Source organism: Vanacampus margaritifer, chromosome 3, assembly GCF_051991255.1.
Source record: "Vanacampus margaritifer isolate UIUO_Vmar chromosome 3, RoL_Vmar_1.0, whole genome shotgun sequence".
In the NCBI taxonomy this organism is placed as follows: Eukaryota; Metazoa; Chordata; class Actinopteri; order Syngnathiformes; family Syngnathidae; genus Vanacampus; species Vanacampus margaritifer.
The window spans coordinates 12057048-12080924 of record NC_135434.1 but is presented as its reverse complement, the minus strand read 5'-3'; the positions used below and the strand labels follow the sequence as shown (position 1 = coordinate 12080924).

Here is a 23877-nt window from a genome sequence, read left to right as displayed (position 1 = left end):
CTGGGTCACGTCCAATTCCAGTCAACAATCATTTCCTTCCGCCGTCCATCATAGGGCAGTCATGTAATCACGTGACGTCGGTGCAAATGGTCAATGCACATAGCCCACTCTAAACTCACACTCAAGTCATCAGATATGACAAGTTGCCCACTAAATTGTTAGCGGTGAAATCTCCTTGTTGCATCATTTTTTTTTTCTTGGAGAGCTCAGTATTGTTCATTCTGTAATTTTACCGATTTGACATGTCATCATCATTGCTCTCTTTTTTTATTTTTTATTTTATTTTGTATGTGGGTGAGTATGTGTATATGCGTGCGTGTATTCATAAATTCACCTAAAACCTATTAAAAAATCCCATACCGTTCACCTAAACCCAACACTTCCAGCCAGAGTCGTGAGGTCGTCAGGAGACCCGAGGAAGGACCAAAGAAAAGAAAGGATGTTATGTTGCATCATAACGTCATTTACTTCCCATGGGAGTGACAGGAAGGGCACTGCGTTCTTTTGCCCTCTTTGAAGCCGAGGTCTGTGGCTGCTGGCGTCGCAACGAGGACAAATAAGGACATGCCAGAGAGGCTGGTAATCCCCCCCAGAAACTTTTGTTGAGAAATGACATAAGTGTTGAAACGGGTCTTTTTAGTGGCATGGGTGATGAGGGCGTTGTTATGCTTCACTGCTGACACGCGGATTCCTGTGCTTGTCTTGGTATGAATGCATCCATTGTTCGCGTAATGGTCACGATATGTGTTCCCCGATGATGTCACACAAACACACATATGTCATTGTCATGTTGTTTTCAAACAGGCAAACGGTCGATGACCCTGCATTCTTGATAGTGGACTCTGATAAGCCTGTATGTGTGTATATGTGTGTCTCAATTTAGTCTCATTGTAAAAAACGTTTTTAGACCACATTGGATATTCCTAATCATCTTTTTTTTTTAATTGATTCATTTTAAGCCTTTCCACTGATAGGTGGCTGTCTGAACAAAATTGGGTAAAAAGGATCATGGACCTTCTACTTGCAGTCCAGTGGCCATATAGCTGTCAAAGTGGGGAAATGATGCCATGGTGTATACCTCTTGACCTTACTAAGTGGCACCGGAGGATTTTCAGCTTGACTTCAGTTGACTACATCCCATGTTTATGGTCTTACAGGAAGTAACATTGGTCCCATTTAGGAGGAAGTTACTCGCCGGGCTGCCTGAGGCTCTTGGCGCCCCGCTGGACGCTATCCAGCTGCCATGTTGCCCTTTAGTGCAGCGACACCTTTTTAAACTTTTATTGGACGGAGCCCATGATTGTGTGATATTTGTGGTCATCCAGTAATTGCAAGATTGGTGCTTTTTAGTGTCAGCTCCCAGTCCTAAGCTACTGTAAGAGAACATTTACATTGACAACAATTCAGCAAATGTTTTTTTCTCTCTGTAGCATTAATGAAAGGACAACGATCTTGTTGTCCACAATGCTGCAGAAACTATAGAAAAAACATGAATATACCCCAATTTCTGGAGTACAATGCACACATTATTAAAAGCCGCAACTACTAAATAAAAAAACAAACAAATATAAAGTGCTGCTTAAAAGTTTTTGAACCCCGCAGGCATGGTCAGATTTTTTGTATAAAATATGAAAATAACCTTATTAAATATCATACCCAAATCTACAATGCTGACATTGAAAATAATGGACTTGGGAAAAAAAAGAATGATAATATTGTCATTCATTCTTGAGCAAAAGTTGTTGATTTAAGGAAAACTTCAGATTTCATCGGTGCAAAAGTATGTGAACCTCTCACTTAATCGGACATTGCACCTCCTTTTGCAATGAGAACTCCATCCAAACACTTTCTTTAGTGATTGATCAGCCTTTCACATCTACTTTGGGGGAATTTTTGCCACTCTTCCTTGCACATTGCAGCCAGTTGAGAGAGGTTGGATGGGCGTCTAGCATAAACTGCCCGCTTCAGGTCCCGCCACAGTATTTTGATCACATCCAGAACATGAATCATGTTGTTCTTCAGCCATTTCTTGGTTGTATTGCGGGAATGCTTTGGATTATTGTCATGTTTCATGATCCATCGTCTACCAGGCTGTAACTTCACACAGGTTCGTGTTATGATCTAGGATTTCACAATATTCCTCTGAATTCATGATTCCCTGTATTATGTGGAGTTGTCCAGGTCCTGAGGATGCGAAAGCCAGCCCAGAATTTAACATTCTCACCCCCCCATGCTGCACTGTAGGGAGAAGGTTATTTTGCTGGTATGCAGTGTTGAGTTCTCACCAAACATAACTATTTTATTTGTGACCAATCAGTTCAATTTTTTTTTTTTAGATGACTTTAGCTTTCCCCAGACAGATGTGCTGTCACTACCGACTTCATGAGGTCCCCTGAGATTTCTCTTCCTCTCAGCATGACTAACCTATGTGGGTTTACCTGGGTAAGACTAAAGTGACTTGTTTTTGTCTCAGTTTCAGTCAGTGATGCACAATTTCTTTGTAAGCCTTTCATTTCATTGGTCCATTTCAGTGGTTAGTTTAGCTACTGATTTGTCCTACCTGATCCTACTTGACTGCTTTTTTTAAACAATGCAGCTCTAGGTTCACTTACTTTTGCACCTACATGAATTGACCAAAAACTCTTTTTAATTAAGTTATGACAACACAATTAATTAAAATAAAATAAAAAAATTAAAAACAATGCAATGAATTGATAAACCTACACCTGTGATTTCATATCAAATGTAATGGTTCGGATTGAACAACAAAATCGGGTTGAAACAAACAAAACAATTGCTCAAGAGGTTCACAAACTTTTGAGCAGCACTGTATAATATTTTGGCCACTTTGCTGTATTAGCTACAGGTCTCTCAGGGATATTTGCAAAGAATAAAGACACACATATGGATTAAGAAAAAACAAAAGTCATTACTTTAAAAAAGGTAAACGTTTTTTTTAAATCCAAAATGCCGAGCGCAGTTAGTTACGCAGTAGCCTCCCAGAATTAATTACTATCTTCATCTTCCTCCTCCTGCGCACTAAACCCACCAAAGCCCCCTTCTTCAGCATCAGAATCGAGCAGCCCCTCCTTCGTTGCACACTTTCTCAGCCTCTTGTTGTTGTTACACAAGACAAATTTGCAGATGAGCGTGTGCTGTCCTCTTCATCACCCAGCAGGCCAAGACTTTTAAAGCCTGTTGGTTAAACATACTTGGATGAGTTTTAGCATATGTATGTATACATTTATACACAAACTGTAAAAGCGAAAGTCACAACCATATACTACATTATCTAATCTCCTACTATATTGAGTAAAGGTGGCATCAGAATTCCCGCCCAAGACATCTTATTCAAGCTCCTGATTGGCTAAATAGCACAACATTTTGTATGTTTTCTCTCGTATTACCCACAAAATTATGCAACTGCCTGCCTTGTTGCAGTCATGGAGGTATTCTGTAATTTGTTTAGTTGCCATGAGTGCTATTCCTTGTCGACTTTTAAATCAGATTTACTGCCAGAAGTGGCAATTTTTTTCACGCACGTCAGGAGTTGTTTGACTTGGCAATTCGTGTCAGACATCACTGGAGTAGAAATTGAGTGTGGCGAGAACTACAGAGAGTTTTTTCATAGATGAAATTTGCTCAGCCGGCAAGTCTGCTTCTTAGACATGGCCTTTTAGGGGCTTGGGTGTAAACATTTGTGAGGATGAAAGTTGAGAGTTCTCTCTCATCAAAGTCTCACCTTGATATAAACTGACTCTGGGATTCTTGTTTGATTATGCAGCATCTTGATGCCACAAGCCTTTGATGGGAAAACTGGTATCATGTTGTTTTCAGGTGAAATTTCACAAGATATGGTGTTTCTGTCCTGGTATATTCATTAAAATGGTCACTGGGCAAGAAGATGCCAATGCTACAAAAACACAATGGAACCTCTGTGGGCAGAGGTATAACCCTGGTTTAAACGTATTTTAACCATAATAGTTTCCTGAGGTTTATTTCTTACAATATGTTGCACTATGTACAGTATCTGGTTAATATTGACTTTCTTTTAGGAATTTGGCACTTGAGTCATCGGTAGTACAATTGCTCCATGTTACCTCCAATGAATGCTCCTAGTTAATACAGATCACGGCCATTTAAAGCGCAAATACCACCTAAAACCCGCTGTTCTTTGTCCCTTGGTATTCCCCCACGTTTTGCCCTCCTCTCTCCTCTTTATCACATCTCAAAGGATTTCCTGCCTTTCTGCTCTCCTCTACAGCTCGATCCGTGCGGTAACTCTAGAAGTGTGCGACAGGCTTTGCTTTTCAAAAGCGACTTGGGAGGTACTGTGCAAGGAAGAAGTTGTTTATATATATATATATGTTTTTTTTTTGTTTTTTTTGGGAGGGGGGGGGTAGTGGGAGTGCGACATTGTTAATCAAGTAGTTAAGGATGAGCTGATTTTTTTTCTTCTCTGTTTAAGTGAATGTCCTCCGAGTCCCATAAAGACACCGTGACAGGATGAAAAGGGAGCTCCGCATGCCTGCACAGGGACAGAGGATGGAGGAGTGCGCTGTATACACTTTAAAGTGATTACAAGTAGTTAAGACTTTTTTGGAAGAGGTTTTTTTTTTTTGTTCCCTCTGCTGTCCTGGGTAACACAGCTCACAAATCCTTAGTGTTGGCACTGCATCCTGAAGCCAGCATTTCTCCTCCCTAGTACATGCAGTACATGCAGCTTTACATGATCATGTCTCTTGGAACCCTACTTTGAAACCGTTTCTCTTGTTTGAAACCCTGACTTCAAACCACAGCCCTTACTTGAAACCCTTCAAATTAGGCCCTCATCTTTTCATTCTGATAACCTACGGAACACAACTCCCAGATCCAACATGTTGGCACCTAATCTTTTATCTAGCATTTCCCTGTGCTTTCAAATTCCAAGCGCGTTTCATATGCAATAAAATATTACCCGCACTTTTTTTTACTCCGGTTGACAGGCGCGGCTGACATACTTTGTCGTGAAAATGTGTGAATATTTCTCCGCGCCAAGAATCAACGAACGATTTATTTTTGATAGTTTAAGGATTTTACGAGCAACTGTAAAAGTGTATTTGCAGCATTACTCAAAATTATAGCCGCTCTTGAATTTGCTTTTTCCCCCCCCTACCCCCTGGAGGTGACATCCTCTATACGCCTCCATTGTGATCAATGATCGGATAACCGAGATGTGTTACATTGAACTGCCCTCAGATGTGAACCTGCCGGCAGCAGCTGGCATATAGTGCCGCAAGTAACAGTAAAGCAGACACACTGTGCTATAACTCTGGATTAAAGGCCAGGCCAAGACAGGCCTGTCCCTGCACACCCATTCCCCTAACTAATGGATGAGTCCACAGAACCCATTGCAAGAAGTGATGGATGGATCCATTGTGCAGCGTAGGGGACACGGCTGCTCTTGATGCGTATCCTGAGCTTTGTGTGTGTGTTTGTGTGGAACCTTGAGGCTGAAGGTAATTTCATCTGTCTGTGCAAAGCCAGACGCTTTAATGGGCGTGGGACCTCTGTGAAACAAAGTGCTGTGAAAAGCTATGTCCAGCTGTAATATTTTCCTCTTACCTCGCGTTGCTCGCAGCCTCAGGGAAAGACCTGCGCACCAAGGCCTTGGCTTGCTGCAAATCTTGCATTCTGTACATTTCGCTGTCTGAGGAAAATTATGTCTATCCCGCTTTCGTTTCCATGGCAAGATACACTGCTGATATGACGTTTAAGAATGTTGTATGCTTTTTGTGGGTGCGGCAGTACCATATTGCTCTTCTAATGTGCAGTTATGAGCTCAATATATAACAGCTAACATTTTTTTTTAGGATTTCCTACTATATTCTCATGAGATGATGCAGCACACTTTCACAGTCTAGCACCTCACAGCCTTGTTCCCTGACGTTGCATAACAAAGGAACAACATTCCGTTTATCACCTACCATCAGGAATATGTTTTTTCCACCTCAACCTTTTCGCTGTGGCATCGGTGGAAGCCAACTGAGGGGGGATCCTTAATGCTGTGCGATGACTAATGGGTTTTGCATGCAAATGGGTACAGGTAGGCAAGACTGCGTGATGTTCTCATCACTGACTGACGAGTACATATTGAACTCAAACTTGACCTCCTGAACCATGTGCTACACATGCATTACATGACATGGTACATTTAGTACAAGTGTTTCATCTCTCACAGATTGGTGGTTGTTGACTTTGGATTTGTGAGAATTTTGGCATGATTTTTTTTTTCCAATAGCAAATGGTGGAACAGTCAATATTTTAAAGACCCTATAAAAGAATGCAGAGATTTGTTGTCTAAATGCTAATACATAGTACATGTCTAAAAATAAATAAAGTCATGTTGAAAGACAGAGATATGTGGCACTGAATTGTGGAGATATACTGTAGCAACAAACTGTTTTTCACCATTTCAGTTTTCCTAATGACACACTTCAATACCCGGCATGAGTCACTTTCATTCACATCAACGGTTATATAAATAGTGAGTTAGGTAGTAAGACTAGGCGCATGTCTACTAGTGTGCAGTTAGCTAGCTAGCTATCGTGAAAATGCATTGTTGCTGGATGCCACAATTTACGGTGTTATGCGATGTTATTTAAATTCCCATGTGTTGTGTATTTTGTGTTATTCTGGCTACCATAATATGTTGAAACATAAAGTATTGTGGGTATATGCCTAGCAGGCAGCATTCACTAATGTACAGCATAATCCTTGTCCCTCCAAAATCGACACTTTTCAGGAGACCAAAAAACGGAATGTTTGTTACCAAATTGTGACATACAAGTTTCGCCCCTATGTCATGTAGTGTGACCTATAGTCTGGATGACTTTTGCTGCCGTGTTTTTTTGTCCTAACGTGTCTTTGTATTGTCGACCTACACACTGACACGACAACCAAGTGGATTCCAAAATGGCTGTATATGGAATACTTGAAATAGTGCTTTTGCTGTAGTTGAGATTTACAGCACGGCTTATTATTTCAATGTGATTTTTTTTTTTTGGTGTTGTTTGGGCAGGCACTGATGTGTATACCTCACCAATTGTTGTATTTCGATAATGTCAAAGTGCATTGGTGGGGTAATACTGACTGATGCAGTGGCAAGCCAAGTGCGAAATGGATGATAACTGTGTTTCTGGGAGGCTGGTTTCCTCATATTTGGGTAAACACAGCTGGCTTTGCAGTGCACATTCCGTTCTTCTTATTGTATTATTATTATTATTATTTATTGATGTCTTTCGTTTTAGCCATATTTCTATTGATCAGCCAGGACATAGAAACCTGTCCCTGCTATGCTTTAGATTTCCAAATAACATTTTCAAAGATAGGTTAATCTCTTGCCTAACCCGCATATCACCCACACAACCCTTGCCAAACGAGTATGACGTCGTTTATTGCCAATATCTTCCTCATCAATATCATTAAGAAATGTGTTCACTAGAAAATACATTTCAATTATTCACTAGAAAATACATTTCAATTAAATGGATTTTATGCAAAAGAGCATGAAAGCACATAACCAATTCGCTTAGATCAGTGACATGAACAAACCAAAAAGTATGGCCCCCACACCGGCTCATAAATATCCTCTGATAATGGAGCGTGCCGCGAGTGACAAGCAGTCATTTAGGACAGGCAGTCGTTTAACAGATGTGTTGTCCTGTCGCAGCATCTACGTGACTCGGCGGCAGAAACGGCGGCAAGCGACAGAATCAAAGCAGACGGTCAGCTCGCCAGTCTGAGTGTTCGTAATGGTTTAAATCTATGCCGTAACCTCTCTGCCAACACACTTACATACGCACACACAAAAACTCACTGACATTCTTCTGGCATGACATCAAATTTTGGAGTACACCAGGAATGAATGGCACAGGATTGTTTTACTGTTAAGAGAAGACAGCTTCGCTATCACTATGCAGCTGATTTGGATTAAAAGTGGCTCTACTCAATTGTGTGAATGTGCGTGTGAGGGGTTATGCATGTCAGGTCTTGTTGTTCTTTTCCTTGGAAAACTCACATGCAGCATGCTTGGCCTCATCAGTTTATGACCCATGTGGATGCCATCCATGTGATACAAAGCTAACCTACTTAGAGTCGCCTTCTCCATGCATGATTGTGCTTTTGATGTTAAGCACTTGACAGCAACCAAAAACTACAGTGCAACTTTAACAAGTTATTTCACCATGAAGCCTTTTTCTGTTTTACTCAGAAAATAAAGTAGTAGAAGATCCTCTTAGCTACACATGATCAGGGATATCTTCTATTTATTTCCAGACTCTGATGCAATGCAATCTATGTGATTCAGGCATCTCTCTGGGGGCCCCAGCCTGGCCCCCGTGCTTATGTGATCTGGCCCTACATGGACTGGCATTTGGCCTGGCCTTGTGGGGGCCCCCTGTCTGGGAAGCACAGAGCTGATCTGCAGCCAGCCTGGAATTCCAGACATTGGGAGTCAGACTTGTTAAAAAAGGATGAAGGGTGGAAGGAGTTTGGTCAAACAGGCCCCAGTGTCTAAAATAGCTCGCTGACTGTGTAAAAAAAGGAGAGGGAGACAAAGCTTATTCCCGTCAGCTGACATTAGGAACGGGCGACCTTTTCGTTGATAGGAAAGAATAGACAACAGCGTACTTTGTGCGAATGTCATCTTTCATGTGGCTTTTGTTCATTGCCGTACTTTCTTCCCCTTTCTCTGAAAGGTTTATCTTTGCATGTTTCTCTATGATTCTACTGTATTTCCTCGTATAATGGCCTGGGGCATACTTATTGCAGAGATTACCATGCGTCTATTGGGTAAAGCGTTTACGAGGGGAAAGCCATATATGGACCAATACATTTTTCATTTAATAATCAAAAAGGTTTCAAAAAATGCACAAATCCATCTGTCCTTGTTTTACACTGCTTAGAAATTCAAAACCCGGACCTCATATAACTGTGCAGCAGACATGCTAACCCCTCCATCCACTGTGCTGCATATTTCCAATCTCAATAATTAACTTTAGGGCTAAAACTGGACTACACTTTTGTTGATTGCCAGTCAATAGGGCAGCTCGAGGCAGACAACCAATCACATTCAGACAAACAAAGAGCGGGAACCATTCAACTGAGGCTCTCCTTCTTTAGCCCTCCCCTTTTCCTGCCCTCTTTTCCATCATTCTGACATTCTCCATAGATCTCTGAAAGATATTTATGGTTCTCTTAGAGCATCTCTTTGTTTTCCTGCTGTCTTCTCTAAATCACTTCCTATATTTCAAACTATCTCTGTGTATGTTATATTTTTCCTCACTTCATTTCTCATCCACTTGTTTACCCATACGGTATACATAGTGGGGGGCTCATCATCATCATCAACTCTCTCTCTCTCTCTCTGTCTGTCTGTCTCGGTCTCTCTCTCTCTGTCTCTCTCTCTGGGCTGTTTTAGTAGTGTCCCTGCTATGAGTCGAGCTGAGGATGTCAATTACAGGACTATGATAGGGCTCCTCTTGCATTATGCATGGCAGTGTCCCGCTGGGGAATAAATGGCCTACAGCCAGGGATGATGGATGGAGGGATGAATAATGGATGGAGAGATGGAGGAACGTAACGCTATTGCAATCTGTGTCCCACTAAATGGAAGACTTGCCCTGGCACACACCTGACGCTCAGGGCCGTCTCACCCAGGGTGAGTCGCAGTCGTGACGTTGTCACATGAAAAGCCACAAGTGGGATTTAATCACTATTTCATGTTCTACCCTAAGACCAATTTGGGTTACTACTTGAGCTATTCGGTTTGTTATCCAGTCTTTAGACCACCTTTCAACTTGATCCTTTTGGACTTGGATTTGTAGGATAGTTTGCTTGTAGACTTTTCCACAGACTTGATTGGCTTTATCAGATCGGCCACGATTTAGCATTTTATTCAAAATGTGTGGATCGACTGTAATGTCCTAATTAATCAATCAGATCAATAGCGAAGTTTACAGATTTGATCAATTAAGACTAGAACTAGAGTGTGTTTAAATGTGGAGTCCTCTTTCATACGTTCAAACAGTGAAGCTTAGTTTATTCTGCACTTTTTCAGGTGTCTCATGAGAAGAAGAACGTGAGAAGAGTATACATTAAACAATTTATAAAAAAATTCTATCTATATATCTATTTGAAGGCTAATGGGATCACATACTTAATATTCGCTTTTATTGTGAAAGAAAGTTGCACAAGCACATGAGCTATGCACTGCTGCATATGAAAGTCCACCCATGCGGGGTAGCTTTGACGGGTCCCCGATGTCAACTATTGTCAGTCACTGTATCAATGAACGTGAAAGATGCTGTTGTTTGGTGTCCCCGGCCGTGGTGGGATGACACCGTTTGTCACCGTGGTGATGAATTCCGCCTCCCTCCGAGGAGCGTGTGCAAACTTCATCGCTGAAAGGCTGTCTTTGTGTTTTCACGCTCACTCACGCACATGTGCGCTGCTGGAACGGACAACAAAGGCATGCTTATCCAATTGGAGAGGAGTAAGATTAGGCTACAAAGACAGTCATAAGGCGAATAGTAGCGTCTGCTGCTCCGGCGAGAGAGTAATCAAGAGAAACGTGGGATTACATTTGAGATGTATGCCCATAAGACCTTTTTGTATGAAGTTGACATGTTGCTAAACAACAGAAGCTGCTTTCTATCTGATTAACTCTCCTCAGAGACACAACAGATAGACAGGTCTTTCAAACATCAGCTTATTACGCTCTTAAATTGATTGTCAGGCAGATACAATTTAGTCTTCCTTTACTTACTGTTTTTCCTTTCCGTGCTTTCAAAATGACTTTGTGGTGGAAACAAAATATGATCAGTTTTCCATCTCAAGTTGTATTACCTTTCTAATATAGTCTTGATGACAGCTACTAATTTAATAGCGTACGCTACAACGAATATGAGCTAAAATTTCATTTCATACAAAGCTAAATTTGAAAATGAGACATCCACCCCACCCCAAATTTTTCCAGGCTTATTGTAGTATATAAACATGCTTAATAATGCTATTAGCCTATTGCAAAACGTTTTGTATGACGTGGAAGTATCCTCAACAGATTTGTCACTGCTCTACAAATTATCCCGCCCCTTGGCAGGTCAACAGCAGTTGGACTCCTCAAGATCTTGTGATCTTGAAAAGACCCCCCCTCAACAAGCCAGTGCTGTTATACAGACCAAGAGAAAGAGTGTGCATTCATCTTCACCTCTGGCCCCCAGCCCCCTTCCATTCTCGCATTGGCCTCTCACGCAGAGTGGGCCCAAAAAAAAACACCCACTGCCTCCACAGCCCCCAGGCCACTCGGAGACGCTTACGTAAGACAAAAGTAAAGAATGTTCAGGAAACGTCTTTAGCCATGACCTTGGCTTTGACATTTTATCGCTGTTGTTCCGTCAGGCGGTCTCATGGTTAACAGTCACATGTCTCGCGTTCCTGTACTGGAATGTTTTGGAAGTGTGATTGGTTTTCTGCTGGTTCACTAGGTTGATAATAAATGTTTTATGATTATCAAATTTTTAAAACATCACTTCCAAAATTGTGGCGCTTCGACCAATATAGAGTCCGCATCACTGCAAACGCTGCCCATCTGTCGATCTCCTGCTCCATTCTTTCTCACTTGTGAGCAGGACCCCAACATACCTGAACTCCTCCACTTGGGGCAGGATCTTTTACCCGAATATTTAGGGGTGCTGATTTTCTTCTTTTTCTTTCTTTTTTTTAAATTGATTTTTATTTTTTTTAAGAGGGGTGCTGATTTTCATCCCAACTGCTTCACACTACGAACCACAGTATTTGGAAAAACGTCGAGACACCATACTAAGGCTACCAAAACGGACCAACTCAATGACTTTTGGCTCCACCTAAAAATTCTTAGGATTAAAATCTGTGACAAAGGGAAGCCCTTGGTGGAGTCAAACCCTCTCTGACTTTCTACCAGCAATGTAGACCAAACGTTGGGGCCGGTTGTACTGGGACCAAAAGTATGTATTAAGGGGTTTGTTACCCCGTACTCCCAAAGCACTCACACGGAACTCTCTGAGGGACACATTCGAAAGTCTTTTCCAAGTCCACAAAACACACCAATCACCAGTTCATTTTCAGTAAAATATCGTGACAAAGCTCAAATTTATTTGCATAACTTGTTGGTTAAATCGTTTAACAAAAATCCATCAAAATTGGAGATCTGGTGAAATGTGGGAATTCAAATGTTCCGTTTTTTGTTGAGCAATCAAAATCATCAATTGTTGTTAGTGGTTAATGAGGCATTGGAATGTTTAGAATCAATTTTGTTTCGAAAGAAAAGATCCATATTAACAAATACACAGCTAGTGTATTCCATTGCAACACATCCAAAATCTTATCATAAGTGTAAGTAGAGCCAGCGCATATCTATTTCTATACTTGAACTTCTGAAGTACATCATCTCGTACCATAAGTGAAACCACATGTTCGATAGCCGCCTGTCGTCAGATGAAATCGTGATAATCTCTGCGAACCACTAAATCAGATGCGGATGTGCAGTAATTACAGATCATTTTCTAAATATAAGCTTACCAGTAGAGTATTTTCCTTTGGGTCTGAAAAAGCTTAAAAGAGTCAGGGCATAATTTACAGCATTGCCTTGAAAGCATGTGTCAAATAAAATCCTCTTAAAACTGCTAATTTAATTTAATAGATTTTACCCGCTAGTGGTTGGCGATTGTGCTCCTGGGGAGATTTTAAAGGATTCTACTCATTCTTTTGGCAGGAACACTTAAGACAAAATTGTTTTGTTGACCCTGATGTTGTCTAAACTTTCTTTAACAATAAGTGTGGAAAACCAATCCATAATGTCTGGAATTTTGTGTCTTCTTTTTACATGTATGCTTGCTTCTTCTTGAGCTTGTTCTCACAGGAATTAAGTTAATTTTTGTGCAAAAAGCAATGTAATAAGTAAGAAATGTCAGAAATTGGAGGGATTTTAGTCAGAAACATGTCCGTCCCATCTCAGTGGTTCTTAACCTTGTTGGAAGCACTGGACTCTGCCAGTTTCCTATGCGCATTTAAACAATATATGATTTTTTTTTTCATATTCAAGACATAGGTCGAGAGTTTACTGGTGAACAAAATAAACAGGGAGAGTAGCCTTTTCATCGAGTCTGACTCTCCTCACCGTGAATTGTATTGTCCCTACTCATGCAGCTTAAGGAAATGTTCCTTTCGTTTTGCCAGATAACTAGACGTGCTATACTAGAATTGCTCAACTCTGCATTGCAAGTCATGCAGTTCGGATGCTGACTCCCATCACTTGTAGAGCACTTTAAAGCAATCGCCGCTGTTGGAACCCAAGGGCAGCAGATACAATGAAAACAGCAAAGGCTTCAGAATTGAACCCTGTGGAACACCATACGTTCCACTATACATGTGAATTCATATTGCACATATTTGTCTGACCACTTTCTGTTTTTGCTCGATATAGTTGGTATGAAGGGATTGCACAAATAAAGATCATCACAACAGTCAAAAGTTGACTACTAAGTGCACCAAAATCCCTGCAGTGTGTGGGTCTTGACCTGCGCCAAACCCCTGATACTAACTCACCGAACCCCTGGGGTTCAATCGTGTTGAAATGATTGCTTTTAATATTATTGTGGTCAGCCATATCCACAACATTATTTGTTATATTCATGTTTGCCTAGCAAAATACAATTTTGCGGTTGACTAGAATTTGCAGATTGACAAGAAATGTGATTGAAGTCAATGGTTCTTTCCAAATATAAACTAGCGCTGTACTGATGCTACTAAATTCTGGTGATGGCGGAGTCACTAACAATTAGGTTGGTTTCATGTCCAATCTTGACTTGCTTTCCCTAACTACTTTCCGTCTGTCCTTTCTTTGTTTCCTCCAGCCCCCACATCATTTTCCTGTCTCAGAGCGTGCTGCATGTTGGCAGCTCACTTTCGAGAGAAAACAGCTTGTCCTTGTGTGGGTCCAGGCTGTGCCACGAAATTGCCCACTCCTGGTTCGGCCTGGTCATCGGTGCCAGAGATTGGACAGAGGAATGGATCAGCGAAGGTTTCGCCACCTACCTAGAGGACATTATCTGGGCCCGAGCACAGCAAGTACGGCATTCTCTTATTGTAGTTTACTGCAGCTATTTCATGTAACTTAATTGTCACAGCTTTTCAAAAAGACCACATGATAGCAGAGTTAAATTGTGATATTGGTGTGCTGTCTTGAGTAGAATGAGAAATAACATCATATTTGTCCATGTAGCGCCATAGTTACTGCCATGGATTTTCTCCGGGAGGATGCTTGGCTATACAAAGACAGGTGGTAAAATTACGAACAGAAGGTTCCCATTATCGTCTATGTTCTCGTGTAAACAACCCTTGCTCTACGTTCAAAAAGCCTTGCGGTCACATGATCAAAACATCAGCAGCTGAAGACAATATACTCAGTGTATTCCCACATGGATTCAACTGGGGTCAAGGCGGGGTAAAGTCTGCATATGTGTGGTCCAACTGGATCCAGGCATTTGCCATCTTATTTACAGCTGCTCTGAGTAACGTCGAGCTAGCTTTTTTTTTTTTTAGCTTGCCAAAAACAACAAACGGTCACAAGTTAATAAAGTACCAGAGACGTGGGCTTGGTCCCGTCTTAAAATTAACATGCTTGTTAGAGTAAAATATAGTGAAAGGTTGCGCACAATCCCTTTTGAGACACTGGCTAGCTGTTTTTGCGGTTCGACATTTGCAAATGTGTTTGTTGAATTATTTTTATTTTTTTATTTTTTTTAATGCAATCCCTCCTCTTTCATTGACTTAAAATCTTAGGCCAAAGCAATTAAAGAAATTGCTTTAGCGCCACCTGGTGGAACATTGATGTTTTGTTTTGTTGTTTAATAATTCCTACATTGTGAAAATACAGTATTTCTAGATTCCAGAAGGTGAGTTTCATGACTTTAAGTGGTAGTGTGCATGTTTACTATCGTGTTATTCAGACTAGTATGCTATTGTTGATAGGCCTCATGTGAAGGTGAAATATCAGCCAATAACTACTCATGCTGTACAGTTAGTTATGTAACATGGGTTTATGATTGTGTTCATGCTGGAATTGTAGGGTCCAAAATGTTGCCATTGTAAAACCAATTTTACCTCAATGTTTGATCTTGGAATCTTCTTTTGACATGTTCTTCTCTAAACACTCCTTGCTGAGGATGCGCTTTCGTTTTGAATAAATGTCATTACAAAAGTCAATGAGAAAAAGATTACTGCTCGTCAGGAAAGCTGAGGATAAAACGCCGACGTCCCGTGCGACAACACCCATAAAGTTGTTGCAAAATCCAAAGAAAAAGCAGGGGAAAAAAACTAGATTTTTATAACCAGAAGTCTTTGGGAGCTAAGATGAAATGTCTTAACATAACTCCAACCATGAGGGTGATTCATTATTTTGAATCATTACTGCAAAACTCCCCCCAAAAATTCAGAAAAATTCATGATGTCTTTAAATTTAGTTGAAATTCCAAATTGTGTATAATAACTTCAGCGTCATCGGACTTTCGAGCGTCAAACTGTATCGTGACAATGCAACTGAATCTCATTTGGCTGCCTATTGTTTAGTCCTTCATTTGCATTTACATTTACATCTGCATATTGCATGCCATTCACACACTGTATTTCTCCATGCAGCTCTCTGTGCCGGACGCGGCAGAACAGTCCAAGTTGAAGGCGCTGCTGAGGTGGAGAAGACTGTCTGATGAGTTGCAGAACTCAGGAGAGGAGCTTCAAATCCTCAGGTGTGTCTCTCATGGATTAAGTGCTCAATACTAGTGCTGTGCAATACTGACAACATCTCATATCACTTGGTTATTTTATATTGTGATGATGTACAGTATATCCTTGTTTAGTGTTTTTCCATAAGATTAGATGAACGCAATGGAATATCTTGCTTTGCGAATATGCCAATGTCATACTAAGCAGAATAAAGATGCCCCGAAGAGTTGTACCGTAGCCTGGACTTAGCCCAACTGAATCAACAGCATCTGTTGGTTGTCAAGTAGTGCACTCCATTTTCACTCGACCAAATTCTCAATCGATGCCCTTTGCTAGTATGCACAGTATTTCAGCTTTGAGTTGCTTCATTACTTGCAAATAGCCTAGTTTGCATTTGAAATAAGACGTGAGAAGCTACACAGCCACGACACATTCTTGTGCTCCTCATTATTGAGCTCAGCCTTTGTGTACAGACAGACCAGTATGCGAGTGCACTAAAAGCATTCCACAACTGCAGGTGTGGCAGGTGTGGCTGCAGAGTAAAGTACGTTATCCAGGTGAAGTGTACTGTCATGTTCTTTAGAAATGCTTAGTGTGGGCAAGCATGCACGTACGCACACACACACACACATAATTTGTTTGTGTGACATCATGGCCCACACCCTGTTTGTTTTAGCCAGGGTGGAATCATCGGAAATCACAATGCCATCAGTGGGTTGTATGGTTAACCGTTTCAGGGCGGGACTATTGTACCCTGCAACTTTGATTAACCAACTCTTGCAGCATATTATGTTTTTGACATTTACAATTACAATAAGCAATACAGTGTGCAGTAACATGTCAGCCTCTTATTGATTTGATTGTACTTCTGCTTGGCATTAACTTCAAATTTGTCACTTTTCAAATAATGGGCTGTCACAACATAATGAAAACACTTAAGTAGTCCATTTTACCCTCCGTTGAGCAGTGTTTCATTGAAAGACAGAGTGGTATCAGCCCCTGCTTGTGAAAGCTTGGATTTGCACGGCTTTTTTTATGTGTGAATGAATGGAGGGACAAAGTGTTCTACTTTTGGAGGTAGTGTCAGACATATAAACATAGGTTAGTGGGAATGGTGTGACACAGGTGTGAAGTTCTACATCACACACTCACTTTTCCATCTTCGTATTGAAAGCCTTACCGCTATCCAACAGGTATTTTATTTTTCTGCTAAGGTTTTTTTAACGTTGTCAATGGACGTAATTTTAGTAATTTTACTTTTGTTTTCTCGGTTTTGCTTCCAAATGACGTTAACCGTTGTTTGTCGAGGCTTATGAGTGTTGTCGTTGCTTGTGTAAAGCACATTGAGTTGCCTTGTGTATGAAATGTGCTATAGCAGGGGTGGCCAAGTTCGGTCCTCGAGAGCCACTATTCAGCCTGTTTTCCATGTCTTCCTCCTTCAGCGCAGCTGATTCTAATGATCAGCTCATCAGCAAGCTTTGCAGAAGCCTGACAACGATCCTGATCATGAATCAGGTGTGTTAGTGGAGAGAAACATGGAAAACAGGCTGGATAGTGGCTCTCGAGGACCGAACTTGGCCACCCCTGTGCTATAGAAACAAAACTGCCATACCTTGCCTTGCCTTTTATGGTGTTGACATCATGTGATTGTGGGATGATGTGTTGCTGTGTGAAATAGCACACCTTTACTGGGATCTGTGTGAAAGGCAAAGGCGGATGGATAAATGCTGGGTTTCTCTGTCAAATAAGCTATAAATTCAACACAATTGTGCAGCAATTGTGAGGGAATTATAGGTCAGTTCTTGTTATACAGTACAGGCCAAAAGTTTGGACACGCTTTCTTATTCAATGCATTTACTTTATTCTCATGACTGGTTACTTTAGAGATTCTCACTGAAGGCACCAAAACTATGTATGAACTGATGTCGGGTTATGTATTTAACAAAAAAAAAAGGTGAAATAACTATAGATTCTTCAAAATAGCCATCCTTTGCTCTGGTTACTTTTTGGCATACTCTTGACATTCTTACCTCTGGGGGCTCCTTAAAGAGTGTTGAAAAACCCTTTCAGGTGACTACCTTTTGAAACTCATCGAGAGAATGCCAAGAATGTGCAAAAAAGTAATCAGCGAAAAGAGTGGCTATTTGTTTGTTTTTTGTTTTGTTTTTTAAGCACATAACTCCAAATGTGTTCATTAGTTGTCATAGTTGTTGTCATAGTTTTGATGCCTTCAGTAAGAATCGAATGTACATACTAGTCATGAAAATAAAGCATGTATTGAATGAGAAGGTGTGTCCAAACTTTTGGCCTGTACTGTATGAAAGTCCCGACATACAATGTATTGAGATTCTAGGCGGTGGGCAGGATTTCACAGTGACATAAGAATACAAACAAAAAGACATAGTCAGTTACCATGCCACAGTAGTTACTGGTTTTCATTTGTTTTATATTTATGACATGGAAGTGTTTTTATACTTTACTGTAATTATGACATTACAGACGCTCCCCACCTTACGAACGAGTTACGTTCCGGACGATCGTTCGTAAGGTGAATTTGTTCGTAAGTTGCTTCAGTGCTATATTTTGTATTATAATTTATGTTTAAAGCCTATATAAGTATATTGAAGGTTTATATAAGTATGTTTAAGGCTTGTACAAGTAACCTGCATTGGTTTGTACTGAAAAAAACTTTTAATATAATGGAGAGAATACGTACAGTACTGTACTGTACTACGTATGTTAGAGAGAGAGAGCGAAAGACACACACACAGTATGTACATGTACGTAATAAGATAAATAAAATGAAGTTTAACTTACTTTTGGAAGATGTACTCGATGCTTAAGGAGATGATGGAGGAGGAGGAAGAGTAGGATTTTATATCATGAGAGATTCTTCGTCGTCGCTGGAATCGGCTTCAAAAGTTATTTCCTGCTTCATGGGGACCGCCGTTTCTTCCTCCTCCTCCTCGCTACGTTGCTCAGCCTCCAATGAGCTCTCACAGCGCCAATCGTCGGTATTAGCGGCGGAAAGAAGCACTACGCGCAATACAAGATCTAACTTACAGCATTTCTTTCCGAACATTTTTCGACATACTGTACGCGCAGAAATGTTCGTATGTACCGTTGTTCGTAACTCGAATGTTCGTAAGTAGGGGAGCGTCTGTACTGATGTGTTAATGTAGCTAAGCAACACGACCTGATTGATTCATCATCCTGCTGATTATGGCCTTTCAGACAAAGGGCAATATTATTTTGTGCATTATATGTATTTTTTTCGATTAATCAGCCGATTTATTGGTAATTTAGTATTTTTTTTCTGCCACAAATCCCAAAACATTTCAAGCGCTAGACTTAAAATGAAAATGCCGTTCCTCAGTGGGACCTCAATGGACCCAAATTCAGTTTCGTACAAATTTGGGTTACATTGCCACTGTAGGAACACTGCATCATAAACTGAAAACCCATTGTCGTGCGCTTAAGTGTGTGTTATGTGGACCAGTAGTTAGCTTCAAATCTGTAAGTCCTTGTGCTTGAATGTGTTTTCTCTGAGTACTCCGGCTTCTTCTTACATTCCAGAAACATGCATATTCGGTACATTAAAGACTCTAAATTGTCCATAGGTGCGAATGGTTGTTTGTATGTATGCCCTGCATTTGACTGACAACCAGTCCAGGGTATACAGTATACCCTGCGTCCACTGCTGGGATCGGCTCCAGCTCAACCTGCCACCCTAATGAAGACAAACACCATAGAGAATGGATGAATGGGCGTGTTTTGTGAGTTGAGGAGCTTTGCTGTGCGACTGAATGAACGAAGGGTTAAACTGTGTCTATCCGGCAGTCTTCATCACGGTGCTCCTCTATGAGCTACACAGACACACGGGCGATTAGCAGGATCCGGATTAGGTTTCTCTGCAGCTGACAGGCTTGAATAAACAACACCAAGAAAACACCATCAGGAGTTCACTCATGCATACTCATCCTTTATCTTGTATACGTCACGGTTGATTTTCTGACTAAAGGTTCACCTACATCTCCCAGCCTTAGGCATGAATGGAACACAAGGGTCACAAGAAGGTTGGAGAGAGACAACATGTCACCCATTGATTTTGCCTCGAGTACCGTCTTCCCATTCACTGTGTCCACATCGCAACTGCGTGGCAACAGGACACAAAAACACACAGCGGCTATCACAATGCGCACAGGAAAGGTTGAACAGAATGCCGCGAGGGGCAAAGAATGGGAAGCGCGGCGAGATCCACGAGCAGTTCCACGCTCACAAAGGCTAAATGTCAGGTTGCGCTGTCCAAGTTCAGTGGGTCACAATCGACAGCCGCTCGTCCAGCAGCGGGCGGCCGGTGGCCAGTGTTTATCAGTGCCTTTCAGATGAGTTATATTTAGGGTGGCCCAGGCCAGACACCATTCTCCCTGCTGATTTACTGGGCCGCTGGGAGCACTGCTCTACCTTATCCGGTTTCCACAGTCAACCCAGTGTAATTTGTTAGGATATGGCTTGCGGTGCTATAAACCTCTCCTGTGTGTGTGTGTGTGTGTGTGCTTCTGCGTGTGTCCCTTTGACATTAAATTCTGTCAGTAATAGCTCCTGATTTCCTCCTGCGCTTTCCCTCAGTCGCTCAATCTCAGACACACCCAGGTAGGTGTATGTGTGGCTACACACACACAAAAATCGACACACGCCCGCCCTCTCGCACATATGGCCTACGAAGCAGATAAGAGAATCATTTATTCGGAAATACACGGCCCTATTGTGCGATTCTCCAAGGCAGCGAGCAGTGATTCCTCTTAAAGCTGCAGTAAATCATCTCCGACAAAGAGAGACAGGGATTTACACGTCCGTACATGCCAGGTCTGGACAGTGGCAAGGGTGGAGATCCTTTGTGTAAGACGCCAGTGATGGATAAATGTTTTTTCCCTCGCAACGCTACGCCACCGGTGTGTTTGCCGTGCATATCTTGTAGGAATACAGCTTCTGTCATTGTATTTGTCCCATTCCTCAGTTGCTCTTTGGCTCTGTAATCCCCTGCTTGACACTCATTTCCCACATAAATTCCACTCACACTTGCTGTATGATTTCTCAGGGATAGTGCATAACCTGCTGCCTGCAAAAAAAAAAAAGGCCTGTTTCATCTTATCAGCAGTAGCAGACACATGTTGACACGACGGGTATGAGAGTGGACAGACAGCAAGTCAAACCTATGATAAATGTTTCAAATAGCATGCTAATTCTTTCCACACCATTTTCCATTTCAGCGCATACATTCACTGCTTCAACATTACTGGGATTTTTTTTTAACCCAAATCAGGTCACTCGGTGTCATTTATATGACAGACGCAAATGCATACATGGAGTCAAACGCCCTCAGATGCATGATGAAAGTCCCTCGCAAGAGTTGTCCGGTTAAATTTAGAAATTCCAGAAAGCTGATGACTTCCTCTCTCAGTCCACCGAGCAAACCAAACATTCCTATCCATCTCCCATTCTTCATTTCTCCCACATCCTCCTCCACTCACCCTCAGACTTAATTGACTTCATGTGACTTAACCTTTCTTTTCGAGGTGCATGGCTGACGATTGGATAAAAAGTGAAGCAATCAAAGGTTAAAGCGGCCGGAGGACTTAGCGGAATTGTAAATTGTGTTGAGCATGCGAAATTTAAATGCTGTCTTGATGTGTATATCAAATTATCTTTTACACCTTGGCACACAACCAGTAGAAGCCCCAAGCCCAACCAGTTAACTTCTTGTATTGGCTGCAGGCCAACTCTTATTTCAAAGTCAAGAGAATAACATCTGTTTGTCAACTTTTGTTGGTTCCAAATTTTGTCAATTATGTGAAATTTGAACAATCCTATCATTAGAGTTATGTTGTTTTTAGTCACTATGTCTTGAAGCCAAAAAGACATACCAACTTCTGTGCTGTTTCTGGTCTGTCTCTTTTAAATGACCTTCCGCTAAACATTGGCATCTCTGTCCATTTTTTAAAACGCGTCTTAAACACTTTTATTCTTTGGCATTCGACTGAACATGCGTCTTGGTATTGTTTTTAGTGATTTTATTTTATTTACTGTCTTTATGGTTTGATTTATTATTTCAACTTTTATTTAATTTTTAACTGTTTGTTTTTATGTCTGATTGTTCCCTCAGGCATATTTCACTCCTTCACGGTAGTGAGCATATGGTAAAGGCCCAACTCATTGCGGCTTTTGCCATATAAAGTGATATATAAAAAATAAAAAAAAGAATAAATCAATGTTGATTTTATGTCATATAAATTGGGTTATATTATTTTAAAGACATAATGAGTGGCAATTAAGGGTACGCCAACTAGTTTGCAGCCTAAATGTGTTGCAATGAATTTGTCAATTTTTGTTTGTTGTGATATTTCAACAATATATTTTTGGCGTTGTTATGTAGTTGTTAATTATTGATGCAGGTGGCATATTTCACTACTTTGTAGTAAGCGCTAGTGGAAAAAAATCCCGACTAATTTTGTTGACTTAACTGGTTGTAGGATAAATCTGAATGAAAAAAAAACCCAGAATAAATCAAAGTATTGTTTTTTTGTTTAAGAATTTAGGCTGTATCACTGGGGTAATGTGCTTAGGACATATTGACTTCCAACTAAGGGTAAAGTACTGACTAGTTGGCTGCCTAGATTGAGTTGACATCAATTTGTCCGTTTTTAATGTTGTGAAGTTTCGGGGAATTTATATAGTTGAACCAGGTGGCATATTTCAGAGGGTAACTAATTGGCTTCCAAAAGTGGTTGCAGAACAAACATAAACAAAACATACAGTAGACAGAATATATTATTGTTTGTTTCATCTTCAATGGAATTGCTATGTCATCATTGATCATTTCAATAGGTGTAATATGATGTGTATGTCTTTAAGAAATGGATTGCATTTTGCCATCACTACTGCAGGGACCAGCCAGTTGACTGCCTTAATGGGTTGTTTCAGAAGATATTGAGGCGGATACGATGCCAGATAGTAAACAAAAACAGTTTCTTTAGTAGTTTTCCTATGTCACAAATTATTTTCAAAACAAATCCATACAAACACTTGATCATTAACTGATTCTTTTTTTTTTTTCTAAATTAGAAATCACTTAACTATAACCAGATACCCGGAGCCTGGGTTTCGTGTGTAGCAACCATGTGACTTAAGACACATGTTTTTGGACTCCCGCGTCTGCCCGTGTGTTATTTGACATCCCTGTCACGAGGTGGAAAAGTGGTAGCTGGTGATGAGGGGGCGTATTGATTGGTGGGCCAGGCGCCTGCCGCATCGATTTGTCAGCGGGGCCATCCTTCAAGGCCTTCCTATTGGCACACTGAGTTAATCTGCTCAGCCGGATCAATACAGGCTAACTGGAACTATCATTGCACAGCGTCCCACGTCACTCACCTGTTTGCCTGGGATTTATCGGGTTTGTAGGAGTTTGTTTATGGTTTTTACGGGGGTCCAAGGAATGATTTGTATCTGTGTAACAGGGAAGTCCGGCACTAGCTTCTCCTGTTCATGCTCACGGGGTGGATTTCTTGTGTTATATGTTCCTCCGGTGAGTCACGGGCAGTAAAATGCAAGCAGCGCATTGCTATGAGGTCATATGAACACAGTATAGCGTGCTTTTATGAATTTGCAGGGTGCCTGGGGCAAAGCGTGGCAGCAAGGTGTTAACCACTGAAAAGACGAGCTGAGTCGTTGAATTTAATGCTGCTGACATTGTATTTTTACCCTGGAGAAACTGTGTCGTTTTTTTCTGCCCCACACATTTCTGGTATAAGTCCATATCTCGCTAGTGTGGTTGTTGTATTCATTGCAAAGTGGATTGTTTGTCTGCTCTGTTTTTCCTTCTGCAGACCCAACATGGACAAAACAGGCCAGGTCAGCGAGTCTGGCTCCTCCACAGTAAAACATGCCCTCAACCCAGAAAAATCCTTCCTGCAAGTCCACTACCTCAAGGTGAAATCATTGGAAAATAAGACAGAATGATTGGAAAACTAGTTGAACTAAGATGCGGTCACCAAAAATGACAGCATCAAGCTTTTACTGCTC

At 41.1% G+C, this 23877-nt stretch overlaps 1 protein-coding gene across 5 annotated transcripts in view; it reads left to right on the top strand.

Annotated features, from left to right (window-relative positions):
- Nucleotides 1-23877, top strand: part of aopep (aminopeptidase O (putative)) — a 75776-nt gene that overhangs the window by 11195 nt on the left and 40704 nt on the right. For all 5 annotated transcript variants that reach the window (XR_013293352.1, XM_077560421.1, XM_077560420.1 and 2 more), the window contains 3 exons: nt 13932-14145; nt 15715-15821; nt 23682-23784. Coding sequence is in view for 4 of the 5 variants with exons in the window: in XM_077560421.1 (XP_077416547.1) it covers nt 13932-14145; nt 15715-15821; nt 23682-23784 (424 nt within the window). In the remaining variant the exon portion in view is untranslated. The remainder of the gene's footprint in view (nt 1-13931; nt 14146-15714; nt 15822-23681; nt 23785-23877) is intronic.